Source organism: Pungitius pungitius, chromosome 6, assembly GCF_949316345.1.
Source record: "Pungitius pungitius chromosome 6, fPunPun2.1, whole genome shotgun sequence".
NCBI lineage: Eukaryota > Metazoa > Chordata > Actinopteri > Perciformes > Gasterosteidae > Pungitius > Pungitius pungitius.
The window spans coordinates 22,262,677-22,288,538 of NC_084905.1; the positions used below are offsets into that span (position 1 = coordinate 22,262,677).

General features: G+C 46.2%; 1 protein-coding gene across 2 annotated transcripts; it reads right to left on the reverse strand.

The window, feature by feature from the left end:
* Positions 1–20: 20 nt before the first annotated feature.
* On the reverse strand, positions 21–24,751 carry dgkzb (diacylglycerol kinase, zeta b). 2 transcript variants are annotated; one of them, XM_037451404.2, is made up of 32 exons: positions 24,026–24,751; positions 14,513–14,606; positions 14,349–14,444; positions 13,639–13,716; positions 13,511–13,567; positions 13,099–13,167; positions 12,938–13,009; positions 12,207–12,323; positions 11,511–11,582; positions 11,201–11,302; positions 10,912–10,994; positions 10,768–10,828; positions 10,510–10,623; positions 9,548–9,688; positions 9,380–9,458; positions 8,220–8,275; positions 7,993–8,055; positions 7,546–7,619; positions 7,030–7,141; positions 6,758–6,957; positions 6,577–6,677; positions 6,062–6,168; positions 5,698–5,767; positions 5,447–5,487; positions 5,197–5,372; positions 4,925–5,008; positions 3,713–3,747; positions 2,953–2,996; positions 2,707–2,827; positions 1,884–1,920; positions 1,702–1,801; positions 21–1,330 (listed from the first exon to the last, which is right to left on the reverse strand). In XM_037451404.2, the coding sequence occupies exons 1-32, from the start codon at positions 24,181–24,183 to the stop codon at positions 1,217–1,219; spliced, it is 2,928 nt and encodes a 975-aa protein (XP_037307301.2). In that variant the 5' UTR covers positions 24,184–24,751; the 3' UTR covers positions 21–1,216. The 2 variants fall into 2 exon arrangements, with proteins under 2 accessions (XP_037307301.2, XP_037307300.2); XM_037451403.2 differs by lacking the exon at positions 24,026–24,751 and adding an exon at positions 15,640–17,209.
* Positions 24,752–25,862: the final 1,111 nt, after the last annotated feature.

Consider the following 25,862-nt stretch of genomic DNA (forward strand, 5'->3'; position numbering starts at 1 on the left):
CTTTGTTTTCCGCTCAGAAGAAGTTGCTGACATTGTTTTTATTGTAATTCATCACTAAAGCAAAGAAACACATAAACATCTTGTTTTTAAAGTCAACACAACGAATAATCACAAAAGAACTGATCCCACATGGTGAAACATCTGGAAACCTGCAGCGGGTTTGATCTCAGAAGCAGAAAAGCTTTTGTTTTATAATCCACAAATATATTTTATACAGTGAAGCTCGTCTTAAAGCTGAATATGCAAACACTTAATTATAGTAAACGAGAGGAGACAGCGTGTCACTTCCTGTTCCCACAAAGCCTAACCCTTAAAGACACATCTACACGCAGCCCACCAGAGAGGCTTTTACTTTGAAGGACAGAGGCTTTTAGTTTGAAGGACAGTGGAGGTTTGCAGCCTCCTACGAACCTCTATGCTGCTTAAAGACAAATATTTATGAATATTAATGTCTCCTTAGAGGGACACGAAGCAGCACCCAGCTGATAGGAGGTCTGAGGAGAGGACGGGCAGGAGGTCTGAGGAAAGGACGGGCAGGAGGTCTGAGGAGAGGACGGGCAGGAGGTCTGAGGAGAGGACGGGCAGGAGGTCTGAGGAGAGGACGGGCAGGAGGTCTGAGGAGAGGACGGGCAGGAGGAGGTCTGAGGAGAGGACGGGCAGGAGGTCTGAGGAAAGGACGGGCAGGAGGAGGTCTGAGGAGAGGACGGGCAGGAGGTCTGAGGAGAGGACGGGCAGGAGGTCTGAGGAAAGGACGGGCAGGAGGAGGTCTGAGGAGAGGACGGGCAGGAGTTCTGAGGAGAGGACGGGCAGGAGGTCTGAGGAGAGGACGGGCAGGAGGTCTGAGGAGAGGACGGGAAGGAGGTCTGAGGAGAGGACGGGCAGGAGGAGGTCTGAGGAGAGGACGGGAAGGAGGTCTGAGGAGAGGACGGGCAGGAGGAGGTCTGAGGAGAGGACGGGAAGGAGGTCTGAGGAGAGGACGGGCAGGAGGTCTGAGGAGAGGACGGGCAGGAGGTCTGAGGAGAGGACGAGCAGGAGGTCTGAGGAGAGGACGGGCAGGAGGAGGTCTGAGGAGAGGACGGGAAGGAGGTCTGAGGAGAGGACGGGCAGGAGGTCTGAGGAGAGGACGGGCAGGAGGAGGTCTGAGGAGAGGACGGGCAGGAGGTCTGAGGAGAGGACGGGCAGGAGGAGGTCTGAGGAGAGGACAAGCCGGAAAAGGTCACACTGCTGTTTCATGGTCGTCCCTGTGGACCTTATGGGTCTGCAGGTCCTCCAGGTCCTCAGCCAGCTGGCGGTCCTCTGCTCTCTCGGCGTGATGTCTGGGAGTCTGACCCTGAGAACAAGAGTATGAGAAGGGAATGTATCTACTTAGGTTCTACTGTCAACACCAGAGAGGAGAACATCTACTGATGTTCTACCATCACCAATAAAGAGGAGAACATTTACAGAGGTTCTACTTTCACCATCAGAGAGAAGAACATCGACTGAGGTTCGACCGTCACCAAAAAAGAGAACATCTACTGAGGTTCTACTGTCACCACCAGTGAGGAGAACATCTACAGAGGTTCTACCATCACTAAAAAAGAGGAGAACATCTACTGAGGTTCTACCAGAAACAGAGGGTGCAGTGGTGAAAAATCTCCCCTGCCTCTCCTCAGGGGGCGGAGTCTCTTCCTCTTGGGGCTACAGGTGAGCAATGTTTACCTGCAGGTCTGTCTTCATGAGCGAGGCCCCGGCCTCCACTAGGTAGTGACAGATGCTCCTCTGAGAGGAGGAGGCGGCTTTGTGGAGCGCCGTCTCTCCTCTGGAAGGAAAACAGAACATTAATCACACAAAAATGAGTTTGGAGGGAAAGTCTGAACGGGTGTTAAAAAAGTAAGTCTCACGTCTCCTTCTCCGTTACGTCCAGGTGAGACACAGGAACTGAGGAACCAAAGAGAAACACGAACTATAAGCACCTTGAGATTTGTGAGGACTATGAGAATCATAAGAATCATGATAACTATATGAACCATGACTACTATAAAGAGCATGAGAACCATAAGAACCACGAGAACTACAAGAACCATGAGACCCATTAGAACCATGAGAACTACAAGAACCACAAGAACCATAAGAACTATGAGAACCACAGGAACCACAAGAACCATAAGAACCATGAGAACTATAAAAACCATGAGAACCATAAGAACCACGAGAACTACAAGAACCATGAGAACCATTAGAACCATGAGAACTACAAGAACCACAAGAACCATAAGAACTATGAGAACCACAGGAACCACAAGAACCATAAGAACCATGAGAACTATAAAAACCATGAGAACCATAAGAACCACGAGAACTACAAGAACCATGAGAACCATTAGAACCATGAGAACCACAGGAACCACAAGAACCATAAGAACCATGAGAACTATAAAAACCACAAGAACCATAGGAACCATGAGAACCATAAGAACCATGAGAACTACAAGAACCACAAGAACCATAAGAATCATGAAAACTATGAGAACTTCAGCTTTAACGATCACAGACAGAATAATGACATTCACAGAGAGAACAAACATCTTAAATAGTTCTCTGTGAGGGTTTCATCTGCTAGTGGACAACCTCACGGTCACAAAATACTTTAAAATAGCCTTTGATCCTATTTCTAATGACAAATCAATACGAAAAACATTGTGTGCAGTGTGTACAGTGTTGTACCGTGCTGGATGAGGTACTTGAGGATCTCCTCGCTCCCAGCCTTCACGGCTCGATGCAGCAACGTGCAGCCGTCCAGGTCCTGCAGCAGGAGGTCCGCCCCCTGCTGGTGGAGCTCCGTCAGCTGCACCACCACCAGAACAACAACAACAACCATAATGGAGGCACTTAAGACAGTATCCAGTGTACATATATAATATATACATATACATATACATATATATGTGATGGAACATGAGATGGACTCACCCGGTCCAGATCTTCAGCCTCAATGCTGCTGATGAGCTCAGCATCTGAAGAACAGAGAATAAACAATATCAGCTGATTGGAGTCGGACCTCCTCACAGAGATAATGAGTTATAATATCTAAAATATCCTCTATTTCAACTACTAATATTATTGTTTCTGTGGTAAATATTATCTGTATATATAATGTCCTCTAACATCTGAAGTCCTAGTGTGGAAACACCTTCAAAGAGTCCTCAAGGATCCTCAGGAACATTTGGAGGAAACAAATCAGTTCTGAGGGACCTGATGAGATAAATATTGGATCCATTGGTTCCAAACAGCTTGTTCAGTTGGACCTCAAGATGTGAATCATCACTTGTGTCTTCTAAAAACATCTGTGATACAACTACTGGAGAAATATGGAAGAATAGGAGAAATAGACTGGAAAAATAGAAGAGGAACATAAGGAACATTAAGGGCATGAAGGGCTTGAAGAATGTGAAGGACGTGAAGAACGTGAGGAAAGTGACAAATGTGAAGAATGTAACAAGGGTGAAGAACGTGAAGAAGGTGAAGAACATGACGACCCTGAGGAATGTGACAAACGTGGAACATGAGGAACGTGAGGAATGTAAGGAACAGAGAGAACATGAGAACCTGAAGGGCTTGAAAAATTAACATGAAGAACGTGACAAAAGTGTAGAATGTGACAAAGATGAATGTGAATGACGTGAGGAACATGAAGAACATAAAGAACGTGAGGAAGGTGAAGAACGTTTACCTTGTTGCGGGTTATGTGACGGCCCTCTGGAAGGACTGTGAGAGAGACAAGAGTCAGATCAGATCAACGTTAGGACAACAGATGAGATCGAAACACACTAAAGATGTCAAACCTAACAATGGGTCTGAAATCAGGAGTACTGTATTGGTGCGTTTCCACCGAGCGGTACGGGTCGGGTCGGTACGGGTCGGGTCTGTTAACCATGATTTGGCGAGCGTTTCTTCATCGTAACCTCTCCTCTCTCACCTACACCACCCGCTCCACACATGTCCAACACCTCGTCACAGGAGACCTCTGGAACTGCCAGTCAGCTACTCGCAAGGCAGACTTCATCTCCGGCTTCACTATCCAGCAGTCGCTCGACTTCCTCGCTCTCACTGAGACATGGACCACACCGGACAACACATCCACCCAGCTGCTCTGTCCTCCACCTTCTCCTTCAGCCACACACCCAGACCCTCTGGAAGGGGTGGTGGCACAGGTTTACTCATTTCACCCAAATGGATCTTTTTTCCTTACCCTTCTTCATCCTCCGCCCCACTGTCTTCCACGCTGTGACAGTTACTCACACGGTACAATTAAACGTTGTTGTCTTCTACTGTCTGCCTTGACTATTGTAACTGTCTCCTGGCAGGTCTCCCTGCTGCAGCCATCCCACCTCTGCAACTTATCCAGAATGCAGCAGCTCCACTGGTCTTCAACCTTCCTAAGTTCTCTAAACATTGGTGCTCACGTAGCATGCTGTGAATAGATGGGGTCCAGTCTCCATCCAGGACCTGGTGAAACCCTCCATCCCAACATCAAGCTGCTTGTTCCTCACTGAGAGCCAAACACTGGACTAGATCTCCACTCTTTGCCGTCGTGCTCCTAGATGTTGGAAGGAGCTCTGTGATGACATCAGGACCACAGAGAGCCTTCACATCAAGGGTGTCAAACTGATTTTAGGTAGAGGGTCACATAATGTCCACTTTGATGTCAAGCAGTCAAATTGTCGGCACTTGTTTGTTTCTTGTTCTTAAAGCTGAACTGACAACTAATGTTTGTGCAAAATCTAATGTTAACTGTTATTTTGAGTACTCACTGATATGGTGAGGTCAATGTGAACAGGTACTGAACTCTCTCTCAACCAATCAGAACGCTGGATGTCATCCATCCGCCAAACATGATAATTTAAGTAGAAGTGATGATGCGTCATGTGATTTCACAACGTACCTGCAGAGGGCGCTCTTACAGAAACTCTGAGACAAAGACTCACTGGAGCTGCCACTGGAAACCCTCTTCCTCTGGTCCCTGAGCCTGAGACACATAGAGGGACGGACAGGCAGAGACACCGGCCGGGGAGGCAGGGAGAGCGCAAGAGAGAGCGAGGGAGAGACAGGGAGACAGAGAGAGAGAAGGAGACAGAAACAGAGAGACAGGGAGAGGTTAATTTGACTCTTTAAACTTTAACTTCAGATAAGTTAAATAAGAAAGTGGCGTTCCACCTCGGGGGGCTCGAGGAGGGGGGTGAGACCATGAAGGAAAACTGTCTCTGGGGGTCCTCTGAACCCACCAGGTCCAGCACGCCGGGGGAAATGCCCATCGTCTCCTTGACAACTAGCTCCGGGTCCAGGATGTAGAGCTCCTCCTGAGAGATCTCCGTCACGTAGTTCAGGTGCTCCTTAAGAACAGCAAGGCAACGTTAAACCACGAGAGGAGAAGAAACAAAGCCTCGCAGAAGAAGATCTGTCCCACCTGAGCACGGTCGATCCGGTAGAACCGGTCTGCGGTGGTACCTGAAACACAAAGACCAGCGGTCAACCTCCCTGTGGGGGGCGGAGCCTGAGGAGCTGTGGGGGGGGGCTTACATTACATCACATTACGGGTGATTTAGCTGAGGCTTTTATCCAAAGCCACTTTCAAAAAGTCAAAAAGTGTATTTCAACCATAAAGAAACAAACTCAGGAGAACAAGAAACAAGAAAGTGCAAAGTCATCCAAGCTTACAGTCCAGGAAACACCACTTCATTGACAACTCCTGTGGAGACGGAGCATCCTCCTCCATCACCGCTCCGTCCTGACGGAGCAGAGAGATGAGCGATGATGTATTGATGACATCTTACTTCATTTATCCTCCAAATCAGTATTATCATTGTTATTATTTCTAAACATGTTGGTTTTATTAGTAGTAGCAGATTACTAGTATTATTATTAGCATAGTTATTGTTGTTATTACTATTGTTATTATCAGTAGTGGTATCCTTATTATTATTTTTTTAAATTATAATCTGAAAATGAAAGCGTCTTTAAGTTCCCTTTCCTTCTCTGGAGGTTGTTAATCAATAAAGTGAGACCTGGTCCTCCCTGATACCTGTCTCTGGTGGACCTGATCCAGGTCTTCATGGAGACGCTCGATGAGCAGACGGCACGTCTCCAGGTCGCTGTCTCTGGGGACAGTGATAACTCCCAGAGAGGTCGCTGCCGAAACAAAGACACGTTAAGATAAGAGGGGAGGACACGTCTTGGTCAGAGACAAGGACACGTCAAGCTCAGAGACAAGGACACGTCAAGCTCAGAGACAAGAACACGACAAGCTCAGAGACAAGGACACGTCTTGGTCAGAGACAAGGACACGTCAAGCTCAGAGACAAGGACACGTCAAGCTCAGAGACAAGAACACGACAAGCTCAGAGACAAGAACACGACAAGCTCAGAGACAAGGACACGTCAAAGTCAGAGACAAGGACACAACAAAGTCAGAGACAAGGACACAACAAAGTCAGAGACAAGGAAGTCAATAAATGAACAGCTGATATATCATTGATCCATTGATCCATTGATTCATTGATCCATTGATCCATTGATCCATTGATTCATTGATCTCACAGGCCTCCTTCAGCTGGTCCTTGTCGTAGTGCAGAGCCTCGTAGGCCGCCATGCTGATCCGGTTCACTCTGATTTGGAACTTCTCTGGAACCGGCTGCTGACTGCACAGAGCATTAGTACTAGTTAGTACTAGTGAGTATTAAGTGTATTAGTGCTAGTGAGTACTGGGAGGGGAGCTCACTCGTTGAGGTGGGGCATGGAGACCCTCCTTTTGGTCTTCTGCACCATATTGGCCTGGTTCCTTAGGTGGATCCTAATGATGGAGGGAGCCAGCCTGCAGGGCTCTCCATCCACCTGCATGGGGATGGACTTGAAGGTCGTGAGGGTCACCTCCTTACACTGGTGGAGTCGCTCGCCGTGTCCCCCCACCTGCAGCGTGGCCTGGACACAAACAACAACAGGTTAAAGATGTTGTGATCTGAGGGGGTCTTATCTGGTGGCATGTAGTCTAACCAAAGACGTCATGGTGAAGCCGATGACCTCGATGCAGCCGTCGTCGTGGCGCTGTGGTTCAAAGTCCTGGTGGTCCCCAGGGTGACCCCAGGGCACAGTGCCAGCACAGTACCTGTAGAGAGAAAAACCAGTATATGGACCAGTACATCAACCAGTGCACAAACTAGGACATGGACTCTGGAGAAACAGAAGCGTAAGAGCATTCCAAATGATTCCAAATTCAAACAGCTTTTCCTGTCAGGCCTTGTTACGTGTTGCACAGTGGTGTGACGGGATCATTTCCTTTCTTTGGGTAAAGGAAGTTGGAGTGGTTCCTATGCTAAAGGAGCTAAGTTAGGAAGCATTGAAGCTCCTTTCCTTAGCATTAGAGGATTGTACATAAACCATTACATGGCCCAGTAGATAGACAAGAACATAAACCAGTACATGGACCACTACATGGACAAGTACGTATACCAGTACATAAACAAGTACATGGACTAGTAGACGGACCAGTAGACGGACCAGTACTGGTACCTGGGGATGTTGAGGAAGAGCAGACACTGTAACTTCAGGTCCTGGACTTTGGCCGTCAGGTCGGTTCCGTCACACTGAGGAGGGGAGACAGGCTGAGTACAAGTACGCAGTAGTAACAAACACAGTACACAGACTATACAACACAGTACTCATACAGTCTGATTTAAATTATGTTTCCATGGGAACAACCTCATTGAAATACACAAAGTCTGGTATCTGATGAGGTGTGGGGATTAAAACGAAGACATAATAATAAAAGATGAGACCTGAACACCAAAAAGTAGTACTCTGTACACACAATAGTCTGCTGTCTGCAGTTGTACTACCAACAGTAATACTACACGTAGTACAGCTAGTATAGTACTAGACAGTACTACCTGTACAGTGTGTAGTACTTCTGTCTATCACAGTGCTTGTTGTGTGGAGTACAATAGTACTGTGACTCACCACGACTCTGATGTGCTTGGCGAGGTCTTTGGAGCTCCGGCTCAGGAAGTCAGAGAAGGCCGTCTGCACAATAAGAATGATAAAAAATCATTATATATGATTTATATATAAAATTATATATAAAGGAAATAGGAAATCCTAAATAATAATGATAATATATGATCATATAAATAATAATAACAAGTGCTACACAGAATGAAATGAAATCATGTGATGAGGACACTCACTCCTGCGTAGAACATCTTATTCCTAAAGCGGCTGTTAAACTTCTCCGGGTTGGCCTCTGAAAAACAAACATTCAACCTGTTTCTGTTTTCTAACGAAAACACCGAACAATAATTCGCTTCATCTTACTGCATCAACAGGCAACATTTCCATCCATTGTTTGCTCTCAGTGGAGGATTTCATTTAATTAGAGAGGGTTTTATTGATCCTTGTCGGGTAATCGGGAGGCGGGGCGTTGAGGAAAGGAAGTCGCCAAAAATAGAATAAATACAGGAGGAGCAGTAAAGATAACAGAGCAAGAGACGTTCTGAAGGTCAGCTGCCTCATTAAAGCCTCGGATCAAAACTCAGATTAGCACCAAAGACAAGATGGAGCAAATGTATCATTTAGAGATCTCTGATGCTAATTATTGATTGTTGATCCGAAATAACAGACACAGATCCCTTAGTTGTTTATTATGGCAACCAGAACATTCATTCATAGCAGCGTCACTAATAGCATGTTATTCGTAGTTTTTAGTTATTGCAAACAGACAATTCAAATAATATTGATTGATGTTGATTAGCCACTAGCGGTCCAGCTAATGCTAATGGCTACTTCTGGGGTCCGTTTCTAGAAGCAGGTTTAGTGCAAACTCAGAGTTTGTTCACGCTGAGATGAGGGAAACTGTTTGTCTGTTTCAGAAAGGGAGCTAACTAAAGCTCAGGGTGAGTCGCTATGGTAACTGAACCTGTGAACCTCACCCAAAACTCAGAGTTTGTTAAACCTACCTGAAACAAACCCCTGGTACAGCTCATCCACCAGTTTCCTCTTAAAGACCTCCAAACATCTCAGGAACAAGACAGCATTTCCCATAATGCTCCTTGATAACTAAGAGTTGGATGCCTATTGATATCCATCACGTGGAGGAGAAGCAACGTGGGAACATGTGTGTGAATTGTGAATATCGATCCCAGTGAAGAGGCTTGAGTGAAGTGATGCTCAGCTGGCTGGTGGGTTTTAAAATTCAGAACTACTATAAATTGAATGTCAAACATCAAAATAGAGTATTTGAATCCCCTTCAAAGAAAAAATCAACCTCTTCTAGCTGAACCCTGAATCCCTGGATAAAGGTGAGTTACGTGATTAACGATTGTTGAGTTCTTGATGAGTTTGGACCGACCTCTGGATTCGTGGAAACCCAGCGTGACGTGGGCGTCGAAGCCCAGACTGAAGTAGTTGTTGAAGACGTCGATGGGAAGCTGAGAAACAGCAGAATTCCGGGTGGTTAGAGACGTCTGATTGAGTGCTACCTCCGGTGACCCCTGGTGACCAGTGACTCCGCTCTGACCTTGTCGGTCTGATGCTCGTCCCCGTCCTCTGGGGGGGCCTCCGGGTTCGCCTCCACGTTGAGGTTCCATCTGTCCAGCTGCACGATGTTTCCGTCCTCGACGTGGGAGAGGATCTTTGTTATTGGTTCGTCGGTGTAGCCCTGAGAGGAGAGAGAGCCACAACTCTCAGATATCAAGATATGTCGTATCTCCAGTTTAACCCCAGTAGAGATCCAGCTAAACCCCAGTAGAATAGCGTACAGGGTCCACGGTCTTTATTCAGAATTTCTATCTGAATTTTGACAATTCTCAACGATTTGGTCCTAAAGACGGACAAAGTATTGTGGGTGATTTTAACATTGATGTTGATGTCAATAATGACGGCCTTAGTGCTTCATTTCTCTCTTTGCTGGATTCAATTGGTTTCTGTCAGAGTGTAAATAAACCACCTCATTGTTTTAACCACACGCTCGACTTGGTTCTTGTGTATGTTATTGGGATAAAAAGTTTAATCATCTTTCCACAGAACCTCTCCAGTTGGACCATTGTCTGATAACCTCCGAAATCCTTCTACTGGAGTCCCCTCTTCTTGGTAAGGGTCTCTAGAGTCGATGCTTCTTGGATACCGCCTCATTTAAAGAAGCCATTCCCTCTGCTCTAAATTCAGTGTCCTGATAGATATCAGAGGACTCCTGTGAAACCTCCACTCCGTACCAGATCAACCATCTGGTCGATTCTGCTAGAGGCTCTTTGAGAATGGTGCTGGACGCTATGGCTCCTCAGGAAAGAAGAATGACCATGAGAAGAAGGTTTGCTCCTTGGTGTAACCCTAAAACCCGAAACTTAAAGCAAACTGTGCAGAAGCTTGAACGGTTATGGTGTTCCACCAAACTAGAAGATTCTAAGCTAGTTTGGCAAGACAGCCTTAAAACATATAAAACATATTTTCTACATCCTGTTTGGTGCTTTGATTTGAACTCACCCCCCCCCAGTTGAGAGTCCTCGCCAGGTCATTGCCGGTCCCCAGAGGGAGGATTCCCACAGGAGGCGGAGGACAGAGCTTCAGCTCATCCAACACGGACAAGATCCAGCCGACCTGACCACACACACACACACACACACACACATTTGCACACATTTGCACACATTGCACATTTGCGTTTGTGAAGATAATAATATATGTCTGATGTGTGACAGTAGTTGTTGGCGTCTGATGTTCAGAATTCTTGGATGCACTCACCGTCCCGTCCCCCCCGCAGGCCAGGACCCTCAAGTTGGGCACCTTGGCGTAGAGCTCCAGCCTGCAGGAGACAAAGAGGTAAGGGTTATTACCTCCTCCCTCACACCGAGGACAATGGGATGCACCCGGTGGGTCCCGTCTTACCCCTCTCTGGGTCCTCCCTTGGTCAGGTCGAACACCTGCCGGGGGTTCAGGTACCACATGAAGGATTGAATGATCTTAGCTCCCTGAGGAGGGGAGGTTCAAAGGACATGATACAACAAAGACTTAAACTGATGTAATTTAAGAAACAGTTTATCCGTTAATCTGTTCATGGATCATTAGAAAATGAACTGCTTATTCATTTACATTTTGAAATTCAAGTGAGCCAATGGACCTTGTCTCAGATGAGATGCATCTTGAGGGGCTGTGAGATGAATGCAAGGGACTCTACCTGGTTTCCTCCACTTTTCGGGTTGACAAACACCAGCACAGGCTTCATGAGCTGAGACGGGAGGGGCTTCAGCAGGAAGGGCTTCCAACGGCCATCTTGGATCTGACCAACATGTTTACAACCTCGTCACATCACATCATGTCAACCTGTTAACCTTAATGCAACAGATGTTCTGATTATTCTGTTATTACAATAAGTCAGAGGTCTCAGCGTCGGCTAAATGTTATATTTATGTGAATTAGCTTGACCACAGTTAGCTGGAAGCTAACTTACATCCATCAAAATTAAAAAATGTTGAGTCGTTCCTCACCTCCGATCCCTTCTTGCTCGACTTGCATTTCAGCGACGTCCTTTTCTTCTTTTTACTCAACTTTAGGGACGTCTGAACAAAAAGTAAGACAAACTTATCAGAAGATGTGTGTGTTTGTAGCTATCCTTATTTATAGGACCATTTTGGTTACCGTTGAGCCGACACAACCTGAAGTTTATGAGCAAACCAAATAAAGAGTGAAGGACCCTCCTGTTTCCTTCTCATCATGTTTAAAGAAAGCGTCTTTCAAAGTCCACACAGCAACAACCACAACCAACCACTGGGTTGACAAGGACTGTTGATCAAAGTGATGTGTAGATAGTAAAAATAGTTTTATTTTTTGTGTTTTTTTATTTTCCTTGTTTATTTTTATGAACTGTATGTACAGTAGGCTATGTGGGCAGGGAAGGAAGAACCGGAGTCAAATTCTATGTATGGTAAGCAAACATGGCCAATTAACTGAATCTGATCCCCGGGCAGATCCTCCGACGGAGCGCCCCACAAGCCATCCGATCGACCAGACTAAATCAACCAAAGACACCATCACTCATGTTAGATGCCTTCAGTGGATGGCAGGGTCTTAGCTAGTGAAATGTTGGAACAAGCCTAGTGTAGAGTTATAAAAGGCAGAGTAATTGTAAGGGTTAGGAGCTCGCAAAAACATGTTCTCACAGGTACAGAAAAACGCGTGTTTACCTGTGTTCTACGGACCCTGATGATCCAGGTAGGAGGGATGATGACAGCAGCATGAGCTCCCAGAGAGCAGCACTCCTCTATCTGCTGCAGCATGAAGCACGTCACCTTGTTGTGATACTGAAACAAACACAGACGGAAAGTCCCCTGTCTCTGGTACTAAAGCATAGACAGGAAGTCACCAGTCTCTGGTACCAAAGCATAGACAGGAAGTCACCAGTCTCTGGTACCAAAGCATAGACAGGAAGTCACCAGTCTCTGGTACCAAAGCATAGACAGGAAGTCACCAGTCTCTGGTACCAAAGGATAGACAGGAAGTCACCAGTCTCTGGTACCAAAGGATAGACAGGAAGTCACCAGTCTCTGGTACCAAAGCACAGACAGGAAGTCACCTGTTTATTCCCTGCAGGGGGGGCTATTGCTTTTGACTTGAGTAACTCATGTTGGTTCTAGTACCTTTACAGTAACTCATGTTGGTTCTAGTACCTTTACAGTAACTCATGTTGGTTCTAGTACCTTCACAGTAACACATGTTGGTTCTAGTACCTTCACAGTAACTCATGTTGGTTCTAGTAGCTTTACAGTAACGCATGTTGGTTCTAGCACCTTCACAGTAACACATGTTGGAATATGTTGGTATAGCATGTGAATAGCTCGTGGCTAGCACCCTGAACCCTTCACAGGCTCTTTGGATGAGTCCTTTTGACCGGCTGGCTGTTCTTCTCTGAACTTACGGCCTGTTTGCACCACGAGCAGCTGATGGCAACGATCTCTTTGCTGTGGAAGGAGAACTTCTGTTGGAACCCCTGTTGGGGATCAAAGATGAGACGAGTTTAACCATCAGACTCTATGTGGTGTCGGTGAAGCGTTGATAGAAGAAAGGGCGTTGGCTCACCTTCCCACACTGTCGACACCTCCCAGTCTGGTGTCTCCGGTGGACCCAGTGGTGTCGCACAATGTGGGCCTAAAAAACAAGACAAACATTCATTACATCTCAGTCCCGCTTCGGTTTTGAATAATCCCCCCACAGGGGTTAATAAAACATTCATCATCATTGTTTTTTTTCAGGGTCAAATTGACACAATAAGCCGCATTTTAACATTAACATATTAAATTACTTATTTATTCATCAGCTTTCCTTATTTCTCATGATTATTATCCTCAGTTAATAATGTCCATGTATCAGCAATAATAAATTCTTTAGTTCTGATATTGATAATATTAATATATTAGTATTAATGTTAATACTGTTAGACTTTTCATGTATTTGTAGTATTGACCGTAATCAATAAGAAAACAGGACTGACCTCTCGTACGGACCGGCCTGCTGGTTCTCTAAATGACGGCTTACACCTGAAATTGATCTGAAGACAGAGAGGAGCGTCGGTGAGAAGGAGACGAGGAAGGAAGCGAGTGAAGTCGAGAGGACTCTTACCTTCTCCAGCTGCTGCATGCACGTCGTGTGCACCGATATCTTACAGCCGGCACATTTCTTCCTCGCCATCGACTTTTGCTGCAGAAGACAGAGTTTTGCACTATTCTAAATATTAAGCTGCACTTTGGGAGAGTGAAGTAAGACTTCAGTAACTTTAAACCAGCAAACTTCTACTATCACGGTAAATGTGTCTTGTGAGATGAAGATAGCCTGTGATATTTATTTCAAGCGTCACTTTGAATTATGGCGTTGTGGTTGTGTGTCATTTTGTCTGGAACCAGAGGGTCAGAGGTTAAAAGTTCAGCAACCTGTCCTACGATCTACAAATCTGCATTCATCACGTCATCCTGAAATGTGTATTTTCTCCAGGATTGTGAATCTAAACCAAACAATAATACAACAAAAGTACGTGGTTATGTTTACTTAAATATTATTGGTCCAAGAGGAAGTACGTCTGTTACTTTACTGTCTGAGTACATATTAAAATAAATATTAACAGAGTGAAAATATTTCCCCTCTTCTGTTAATGTTGAGGTCCAGATTGGAACAAACCACCTTGTATACTTTGTGCAGAATGACTGTTACTAGTATTCTTTTCTTCTCAGGAGGACAATCTGAAGGAAAGTAATATGCTTGGAAGAATTGAACGATAAAGGTGTAGCACGTGCACAGATGTCAACAACTGCTTCGCTAACATTAGGGACCCTCACCGCGGACTTAGCAACGCAGTACTGCTCTCCCACGTAACAGAAGTCTCCAGAGATGCTGGTCTCGAACCAGATGTGGTCTCCGAACTGTGCGTTGTCCTGCGAAGGAGAGGAAATTAAAAACATCTCCACAAGCCTCTCAGAGGGATTGGTGTGGAGTGACTCACGCTCCAGTTGACGGTGCCGTCGGGCTCCGGCAGCGGGTCGGTCGGGCCGGAGGTCGAGGCTGCAGGCTGCAGACCAGACTTTGCGATGGCTTTCCTGAAGACCACAAGAGGGCAAAAGAAGTCCTGTGAAGATCTGTTTGTAAGGGTCATCAGTATCACTTTTTAATGTTAGTGTTGATTTAAAAACGTTTCATGGAGCAATATCACATCTTTGATTTTGCTCTGGAGAAAAAAATTCAACACGATATATTTGGAGGTCGACCAACATTGTGGTTCACCATCTTCGTTGCTGTGGCTCCATCAAGGCTGATATAAAGGGACGGTTGATTTACAGTAAAACTACTTTTATCCTGTTGGATAATTAGCAGCAAATATTTGATAGAAATGTGAACTTGATGTAAATGGACCCTTTTGAGAGTCAGCGTGCCAAAACCCTTCCTGCCGCACACACAGACACACATACACATATGTACAGACACACATACACATATGTACAGACACACATACACATATGTACAGACACACATACACATATGTACAGACACACATACACATTTGTACAGACACACATACACATATGTACAGACACACATACACATACCGAGTGTGAACATTTAAACCAAGTCAGAACCCTGAAACAAGTTTTAGAAGAACAGCATCGGCCAAAAAGTCCTCATTTCCAAAAGCGTCCTCACAAGGCCTAAGATTCTAACTGGTCCTCACAAGAACAGTTGTATGAGAACACACACCCACACACACATATCTGTTCCATGTGCACGCTCCACTTACACTCAGTTTATGTTGATTGACAAGATCACTTTCAGTTCTGTACTTTTTCATTCACTGTCTGCAACATTTTATCTGAACTGCTTTTTACTTTAAGAGCCAACATTGTAGTACTGTCTTTAATGTAACTTTAAGTAAATTGCATCATTTTATTTCTGTCCATAACTTGATATTTTGAGAGAGTGTGAGATGTTTTCCCTGATGAGAAAGAAGGAAATCTTATGAAAGAATGAACCCTCATTTCAGCTGGACTTGAATCACATTTAAAGCACCTTGTGTTATTGTGCGGTTCTCTCTCAGTAACATTAAAGCTTCAGTCGCCATGTTGGAGGTCTACATACAGCAGGAAGCAGCTCCAGCTCTCAAGATGGGGGTCTCCCAGCAGGCTGAGGGCCCCGGGGCCCCGGTAGAAGGCCGGGTGGTTCAGGTAGTGGACCGAGCTCCTGCGGTTGGGCAGCGGGGGGCCTCTCCCGGGCCAGGGGCTCCCGGCCTTGGAGATGGTGGAGATCCTCCTCCTCTGGCCGGAGGCCCGGTGGCGGCCCAACGGAGCGCTGCCATCTTCTGAGAACAGCTGAGACGAGTTCCTCCTCAGGCAGCGGGGGGGCCGGATGAGGGGCCGCGAGGCGGGCGGGGGCCGCGGAGCCTCTCTCCTCCCCGGGCCGAAGGAGGAGAAGCGCGACGAGTAAGCTACGTCGTCTTCCTCCTCCTCCAGTTGCTCCGCCTCTGACAGCTGGCCGGCTTCTGATTGGCCGTCAATGGAGTAATTGATGCTACTTTCGTCTCCGTTCGAGTGGAGGCTGCTTGAGCGCGAGAACATCCTACTGCTGCTGGCACCGGCCCTTACCTCCACCTGCTGCTCTTTGGCTGGTAGCCCCTCCCCCTCCCCCCCCTCCCCCTCCTCCTCCTCCTCCTCCGCCATCTGGATGAGGCTGGCAAGCAGCATGGACGGGCCCAGCAAGTGGGTGTCGATGGTCCTCAGCTTCCCCACCTTCCTCCTGGACACGGCAAACCGGGGGTTGAGGTTGGGCGTGGTGGTGCTGGAGCGCCGCCGGACGTGTCCTGCCCACCTGTTGTGCCGGGCGGCCCTCGCCAGGCGCCCCCCACCGGCAAACGGCGGCGCCTCTGGCAGCTGGACGCTGGGGCGGCGCCGCTGGTTCAGCGAGGAGGAAGGAAGCCCAGCATTGGACCTCCGGCGGGCCTTGCTGGTTGGCACAGCAACACCGGGCCGCCGCTGAGGGGCGGAGTTAGAATCCCCCCCCGCCGGCAGAGCGGCCTCCTTCCTTTTAAAGTGACGGCGGAAAAATGTGTCCATGTTGGACAGAGAGGTGGAAAAGACGTCCTAAGTGCTGCTCTCTGGCTGCCGGGCACAAGACGGTAGTTACGAGGAGCTGATGGAGATACAAAGATATTCATTCATATATCAAGGAACCTTCTGGAAGTGAACTTCATCCTACCTTCTGATCATTTGGTGATGAATATTAACTGATGAAGATTGTTTCTATTGTTTTTTTCTTATCTGTATCTTCTTATCTTTCAATAATATTTGTTTCACCACAGCAATTCTGCATTAAAAAACACACACTTTAACACACACAGTTTTTATTGTCATGATACTAATGTGTTGTGTAATAATGCGTTAAGGAGTCAGCATCATAAATCTTCTCTAATGTCTTGTTTATATTTATGTAAAAACATCTGGATTCACTTTTGGACCACCCGACCGGTGAACACATGATGATAACATCATAATGTTCAGGTGTTCACTGAGCAGAGCCTGAACGCATCACAGTGTACCTGAAGTGAGCCTCCTGCCGGCTTCCTGCTTACTAACGAACTATTTCATAAACCAGTGACCCCCAGCGAGGGGAAGGCTCCATGTTTATCTTCATATTGACTGGTTTTGCGCTCCGCTGCTGCTCAGCAGGTCGCTTGCACCCTGCTCTATTGGTTTGCCGTTAGTTGTTAGCTGTTAGCAGTTAGCTGCTATTCTCCTGTACAAACTAGTGTTTCTGGAGATAATAAATAATAAAGCACTTGGAGGGTGAGGTAGGGGGGCAGAATATGAACAGAAGGAGGCGGAGTCAAGGCCTTGGCTACCTGCTGCCTCCTCTTCCTCCAAACAACATCACTTCAGAAAATAGTCTGAGACGACAGCTTCATCCATCGCAAGCTCATCAAACCTCACACCGCTTTAGCTATAACAGCTAGAGGTCAAAGGTCAGCGTTGAGCCGAGCTCACTGACGATGACGATAATGCTGGTTCATCTAAATGTTTCCCTTTGCTTTAAACATGTGAAAATATGAATATCAGCACATCTTTCATTATTATCCAACAGGTAAATCATCACCAATGTCAACATGGGATTGGGGACAAAAGGCAAGAACAAAAGAATCATTATTACATTTTAGTTCTCTGTTCGTCAGAGTATTTGTGTTCACTTTGAGGCAAATATACCCCAAATAACGGGCTTCAATTAAATATAATGTAGAAACATATTGATGTCATACGGACACTTTTAATCACCTTACTAAGCCTCTAGGTTCATGTAACAAACCCACATTAAGAGATTAATGTTTACATTGTTATCAAAGGTTGCCTAAATGTACAAATTAAAAAAGGGAGATTAAATTACAGTAATTGTCAACAGGAAACAGCTGTTAACTAATATTGTTTAATAATAGGTTTCACATATTCAATAAACAAACACAACAAGAGAGAATTACAATTTAATTATTAACTAAACTCATCACTCAATCATTTTGGATTGAATCAATAGAGCTGACGATTCAAGATTAGATCAATGAGATTGATCACACACACACAGCTTGGATACAACCTGAGAGGGAGCCTTGGTCCACGGAGGAAGAGGAGGAGGAGGAGGCGGAAGTGGAGGAAGAGAAGGAAGAGAAGGAGGAGGAGGAGGAGGAGGAGGAGGAAGAGAAGGAGGAAGAGGAAGAGGAAGAGGAGGAGGAAGAGAAGGAAGAAGAGAAGGAGGAAGAGGAAGAGGAGGCACTAAGCTGCTGTTTAAAACCACTCCTCGGCTCCAGCTGATCTCAGAGCAGTTTCTCCTGGACCACAGGGCGACCCGGTCCTGTCTGATGGAGGGGCAGCTCTCTCTCTCTTGACTGGGGGGTTGGGAGGGGATGGGGATCCAACATCCCATAATACTGCTCATTAACACTACAAGGCTGCTGCTGAATTATGGATCCGGATCAACAACAGATCAGACATACGTATTAGAGATGACTAATTAGCCGGTCGCTTGGCGCCGTTGCTAGGGAGCGGGCGGCCATGGCAACCGGACTCAAGCCTCTCAGAATCCAGATCGATGGTGACCTCCGATTCATCCATCACATCAACTATTCATCTCGGATGGGTTGATTGATTATGAAGACAGCTGGTTATCTAATCAATATACATCACCTTGAAACAAACATTTTCAAATATTCACTAATAATCAAGCGATTCCAAAAATATAGTATATATTAAATCAAGTCAATTTGTTTATGAATATTAAATGTGGTTAAACGCTGCGGATCAATCACACCGATAAGCACACAGAGAAGAAGAAATCTAATGTTCGTAGAGAAGATCAAAAGACTCGCAGTCCCCACTTGGTCTCCCAGGGTGCACCTGGGTGCCGTCTTTCTTTAAGAACACCGTCAAACCCCAGACGGCGTCACAATGACGTCATCAGGGAGGAGAATAAACTTTCTTCTTCTTCTTGGTGCTTTTTAATGAGGCAATCAATCAGACGCGATGCCTTCACTGACCCATTGGCTATTTGAGTACTACCACAGGTACCACGAGTACTACTACTGGTACTACCACGAGTAGTAGTACAAATACTATTACAGGTACAGCCACAAGTACTACCACCAGTACTAGCATAGGTACTGTGGATTATTATAAAGAAACTGACGAACCGGTTCATGAATTAGACAAATGAATCAAATGCATTTAGTGTGCACCAGGATTCGGCCATGAATTGAGAAATGAGAATAGTGTAAAACCTCTGTAATCAATAAAACAATACCCGTGTTCAGCTATGATTGTATTCAATGTAACCAACTGAAATGCATTTATGTAATACTTGATGTATGTAATACTTGATGTATGTAATACTTGATGCTTATGTAATACTTGATAGCACCACAACTGATATTGACTGAGAGACAAAATCCAAAATCCGAGTTACAATGAACTCACCAGGAGACCACGGCGCATGAAGCGTGGACACTAACTTTCACACCTTTACTGATCTGTACCTGTAGGCAGCCATTGTTCTAGGAGGTCATTGGTGGAAGCAGCAGACAGGAACTATGGGTAATCAACGGGCTGGCTGTGGCCTGCTGATGGACGGCTCTGCTGTCCTCTGCTGGTTCCTCACTCAACTGCAGCTGTTTCTTCTGCTGCAACAACTGAGGAGCCTCATTTGGTGGGCTGCATCCTCACAAACACCCGGCCTTCTGGTCTACGTGGACCGGGTCCGTGGAGGACTGCTTAGGCTGAACTGAGCGGACTCTGTATTTTTCTTGCATAAGACCTAACTCCAAACCTCAAGTGCAGATTCACAAAATACTTCCAAGCTGGAGAAGCAGAGCGATTTTTCTATGTAGATGTATAGGATGGGACCCTGTTGACCCTGACTGAGGAGGTCATCGGGCGGTGGAAGGAACACTTGAGGAACTACTACGCCCTCTTTGGTGGAGGCAGAGCTGGAGGCGGAGGACGGATCATCGTCAATTCGCCTGGTGGAGGTCACTGAGGTAGTCAAACAACTCCACAGTGGATAAGCTCCAGGGATTGATGAGATCCATCCCGAGATGCTGAAAGCGATGGGTGTTGGGGGGTCGTCTTGGATGACACACCTCTTCAACACTGCATGGAAGTCTGGGCTCGGTGGTGGTACCTCTCTTCAAAAAGGGGGGACCAGAGAGTGTTTGCCAATTACAGGGGAATCACACTGAGCCTCCCTGGTCTACTCCAAGGTGCTGGAAAGGAGGGTTCGCCCGATAGTCGATCCAAGGGTTGAAGAGGAACAATGCGGAGGGGGCCTGGGAGTGTGCTCATCCAGTCGACATCTTTTGTGGACGTGGAGAAGGCGTATGACCGGGTCCCCCGAGAAACAATGTGGGCGGTGCTGTGGGAGTACGGGGTGAGGGGGTCACTACTTGGGTCATCGGATCCCTGTACGCACAAAGCGAGAGCTCGGCAGTAAGTCTGAGGGTCTCCGTTGGGGGTCGACCTTCGCCAGGGCTGCGCCTTGTGAACAAGCCTGTTTGTGGTCTTCATGGACAAGATTTTGAGGTGCAGTCGGGGGGAGGAGAGTCTACAGTTCGGGGGCTGCGGATTTCATCGCTGCTTTTTGCAGATGATGTGGTCCTGATGGCATCTTCTGTCTGTGACCTCCAACTCTCACTAGAGTGGTTCACAGCCGTGTATGAAGCAGTTGGGATGAGGATCAGCGCCTCGAAATCTGAGGCCATGGTTTTCAGCAGGAAACCGATGGATTGCCTCCTCCAGGTAGGGAATGAGTCCTGAGTCCTTTCCCCAGGTGAAGGAGTTCAAGTACCTGAAAGTAAGTAACGAAAGGGAGCTGAGCCCGAAGGAGAAGCTCTCGATTTCTACTGGTCAATCTTCGTTCCTACCCTCACCTCCTCATCCTCAAGAAGGAGGGGTCATGACTGAAAGAACTAGGTCGCTGGTACAATCGGCCGAAATGGGTTTCCTCAGGAGGGTGACTGCCGTCTCCCTTAGAGATGAGGAGCTCGGAGTTGAGCCGCTGCTCCTTTGGTTTGAAAGGAGCCAGTTGAGGTGGTTTGGGCTTCTGGTAAAGATGCCCCCTGGACGCCTCCCTTGGGAAGAGGCCCCGGGGAAGACCCAGGACCAGGTGGAGAGATTATATCTCTGGAGGAGGAACCGGCCTCTGGAAGAGGAGGCGACCTCTATCCCCAAAGGGACCCCTCCCTGGCCCCTTTTTCCTCCTCTTCTCTATTTCTCTTTCCTCCCTCTCCTTCTCCTCTTCTGTCCCTTCCTCTTCTTCTTCCTCCTCCTCCTTCCTCCTATGAGCCAGAGTGCCTTCTGGACCAGACTATATATAGAAACAGGGCAAGTGAGTGACAAAGATAGCTCAGGAAATGGGTCTGAGTAATCTCTGGTCCCACACACACACACACCTTCACACACACACACACACACACACACACACACACCTTCACACACACACACACACACACACACACACACAATGATGGATCAAATGTTGCTGTGTGAAACTGACTCCTGGTCTTCTTCTGTTTCCCTTGGACTCTTCTGGTCTCAGACAGACCACGCCCTCATCAGTGATGTCACAGCAGATCAGATGACATCACCGTCCATGTACTACCTCCTCACCCTGTTTACTGCCCGCTGAGGTGCTGTGTTTATTACCTGCTCAGGTACTCTGTGTGAGTGTGTGTGTGTGTGTGTGTGTGTGTGTGTGTGAGTGTGTGTGTGTGAAGGTGTGTGTGTGTGTGTGTGTGTGTGTGTGTGTGTGTGTGTGTGTGTGTGTGTGTGTGTGTGTGTGTGTGTGTGTGTGTGTGTGTGTGTGTGTGTGTGAGCAGATCGAGCCCTCAGCGACATCATTTCTAACCAGCTTTTTCTTGGGACCAGATGTTGTCAGCTGGTTAGTTCCAGCTGTGTGTCCATAACAGCAACAACACACTCTTTACTCACAGGAACCCAGTGAAGAGTTTCACTCGTGAGATATGATGGATTAGAAGTATCTATTGAAGGCAAAAGAAGACAAACTTTTCTTTAAAAATGTACTTTTTGTGAAAGCAGCTTTGTGTCACTGACTGGCCTGTGTGTGTTTTATCTCAAATATAATAATATTACTAAATTATTACTCGGATCCTGATGAGAGCGCGAGAATACGACCACATCCCTCCATCCTTCATTCACTTCACTGGCTCCCCGTTTCCATAAGGGTTGAACTCAAGGTCTCCCTTCTTAACCACCAGTGCATCTATGGAAATGCCCCCCCCCATCTGAAAGAACTAGGGGCTCCTCAAAATACTGAGACTTTAACAAATAATTAAAAACATATCGTTTCAGTAGAACTTATCGGTTTTAATTAAGCTTTTATGCATTATCTGTTTTATATTGATGTTTTTAGGATGTTTTTAGGATCTTAACTGTATCACTTTGGGATTTGTTTCAAATGTAAAGTGCATTACAAATACAATCTATTATTATTATTAATATTAATATTAAGCACTAATAATAATACTCAAGAAGGGGCCGTGTTCAGTGCAGAAACACAATAAATAATTCATATTTAATCTGATTAGCTAACGTTAGCATGCTAACAGCCTAACGAGGCTCCAGCTGGGAAACAGTGAACGGATTGAGTGTTTCTTCCACTTCCTCCTACACTTCCTCCTCCTCTTCCTGTCTTCCTTCCTTTTCCTTTTCATCCACCTGCTCAACCCATTTTCCTCCTCTCCGGGGGAGGAGGTGGAAAAGGGTCCCCCCCTCTTCCTCTTCCTCCTCCTCCACTTCCTCCTCCTACCCTTCCTATTTATTTTCCTCCCACATCTTCAAAACTTCTTCATCCGACTCCTCCTCACCACTTCCTCCTTTTTCCTCCTCCTACTACCCCTCCTCATCTTATTCTTCTTCCCTCTCCTCCCCCCCCCCTCTTCCTCCTCCTTCTCCTCCTCCCCTTTGACACCTGCAGATTGAATCCTCTCCTCCTGAGTGAATAATTCCCATCAGGCTCTAAAAGGGTCTTTAATTAATTAATTGCTGCTCTTCATCCCCAGCAGATATAATAATATAATAATATAATGATATATAAATATAGAATGAGACTCCTGACTTCAATCTGCACTCTTTTAATTCTCAGCAGAGTTTATTTAGGATGTGAGGAGGGAGAAGTATGTGTAGAAATACTCCATCACCAGTACAAGTACCACTACAACGTGATGTACTCAAGCTCAAGCAAGTACCTCGAATTAGTACTTGAGTGAATGTACTTATGGTTAACTTTACTATTACAACAACAATAAATGTATAAATACAAAAATACGTATGTAGGTGTATAAACTTGTATGAATATAAATGTATAAATATATAGATTATCTATGAATTTATAATGTATGGACAGTTTGTTAAATCAAAGAATGCATCTGATATTTTATGACATTATTTCTCAGAAACATCAAACTTGTTGGTAAAAAAAAATAATTATAAAGAAATAAAAGTCAGTCTGACGCGTCAATTCTCCTGATGTTCCTCTAATCCCTAATATCTACTTCTGTTACATGATCATAATCAATAATAATAATGATCTTCACCAATAGAGCAACATTTTCATCATCAAAAGAAACACTTGAGAACAACAAGAGAAGTTTTTTCCTGTTTTTATTTGAACTTAATGGAACTGGTCTCAATACCAAAGATTACTATCGTTATTATCATCATATTATCAATACTATTATTAATATTAATATCATCATTATTACTACCATTATTATTATGTGTCCACCTGTTTGACTCAAAGATCCACATTAGCAACAGACAGATGTCAAAGGCTGCAGAAACCAGAACCGCAATAAGGAACCGATCCTGGTTCACTAACCACAAGCAGGAAGGAGGTTTTGAACCAGATGTTTCCCCCAGAAGAACCTCAGCGCACATGTGTGTGTGTGTGTGTGTGTGTGTGGAGGCGACACACTCACCTCCTGCAGAAGATCCTCAGGCCGGTGAAGGTCCTGCCAGAGGCCGGGAGGGGCAGCTCCGTGTGGGTGGATGAGGAGGAGTTGTTGGGGGGGGGGACATCTCCTTCATCCTGCGGCGAGGAGGTGCTGTGCTCCACCTCGGGCTGCTGATCCATCATGGCTGGTCGGAGGTCAGCAGAGAGCCATTCAGAGCAGGAAGCGCAAACCAAAGCAACTGGTGGTGAGGAGCAGGAGGAGCAGGAGGAGCAGGAGCAGGAGGAGCAGGGCTTCTCTAAACCAGCGTCCTTGTTTCCTTCCCTTAGCGCTCCCTGCAGGAGGAAGCCTATCTCCTCCTCATGTTCCCTGAACAGACCTCCTCTTTCACTGAGCCAGGAAGTTTGAACACAGAGAAAAACAACAAAGAAGAGTGTGGCAGCAGCTCTTCCTCCTCTTCCTCTTCCTCGGAGTCCAGACTCTCTGCCTTCTCTTCTCTTCTTTGTACTTTTTATCTCAGCTCTGAGGCTCTCCTCTCTTTTCTCCGATGCCCCGCCCCCTTGCGGTTCTGCGGCTGTGATTGGCCGACGGGGTGAGGTGAGTGCCGGGCCACCTGCTGGAGCTTCTGAGCGTGTGCAGCTGCTAAAAAAAGAGGAGGAAGTGAACTCGTTCGGTCCTCTTCGGAGGACAAACTAAGGCTCTGCTCTTCTTCCTCTTCTTCCTCTGTGAATAAATGCAGCTTCTAGAGTGAGGTCCTATCTCACTCCTCTCACTCTGGATCACCTTTCTGAAGCCCCACGATGCAGGGTGCTCCCCTCCCACATACATTTACATAAAAGATGGAGAAGCAGCCCACATTCAAAACCAGAGCACACACACACACACACACACACTGCGTGGAGGCCCACACGGGGCCCTTCACATCCTTCTGAGGTGCAACTGAAGGTGCAGCCAGGGGGTTATTTTTGACAGCCAATTAAAAGGAGAAGCCCAGGGTGTTACACAGATTTATCCAGATGTGAGGGACAAATGACCTCATCGCTACGCACCAGTTTAGAACCTCTAATCAAAGTGGATCTTCTCCTTACTCAACATTAACAACATTAACATCCTCCAAACTAAAGCTCCACATGTGGATCTTCTAGATGTCTCTCTTATCAGTGGCTTCCCTTCGATGTGACCCCGCTCTAAAGGGTTGTTCTCAGGTAGATGCGCTTGTATTACAGAAGGAAGAAGCAAATTAGGAAGAGGAGGACGTTGATGAACTTCTTCCTCTCCAGCTGACTGGATCAGCTCTCACCTCCCATATGTCATATGTCACCTCATGATGAAGAGATGAAGAGGGAGCTGCTGATATAGATGAAGATGATGGGGATGAAGCTGATGATGGAGATGAAGCTGATGATGGAGATGAAGCTGATGATGGAGATGAAGCTGATGATGGAGATGAAGCTGATGATGGAGATGAAGCTGATGATGGAGATGAAGCTGATGATGGGGATGAAGCTGATGATGGAGCAGCATGCTGGGTGTTTGGGTGGAGCACAGAGGCCTTATGAAACACTTTTGCTCTGTGAGTCACTTCCACCAAAGCAAAAGATTATGTCATCAGGTACTGATACAAGTACTCAGGAGTACTGTGGGCAGATCTCTAGTACGCTTTAGAGCAACCACAAATACAGGTTATAGCTGCATCTCATCACGTTTCTACCAACATTCACCTCTTCCTGTAGGCGGAATTATTGGTTACTATCGAGTTTGGTTTCTTGTGTTTTAAAAAACCCTGAGGAACGTGACTTTGATTTATTGTCCAGGAGGGAGAGACATTATCATCCAGCAATGCTAACATTAGATATGTAAGCTC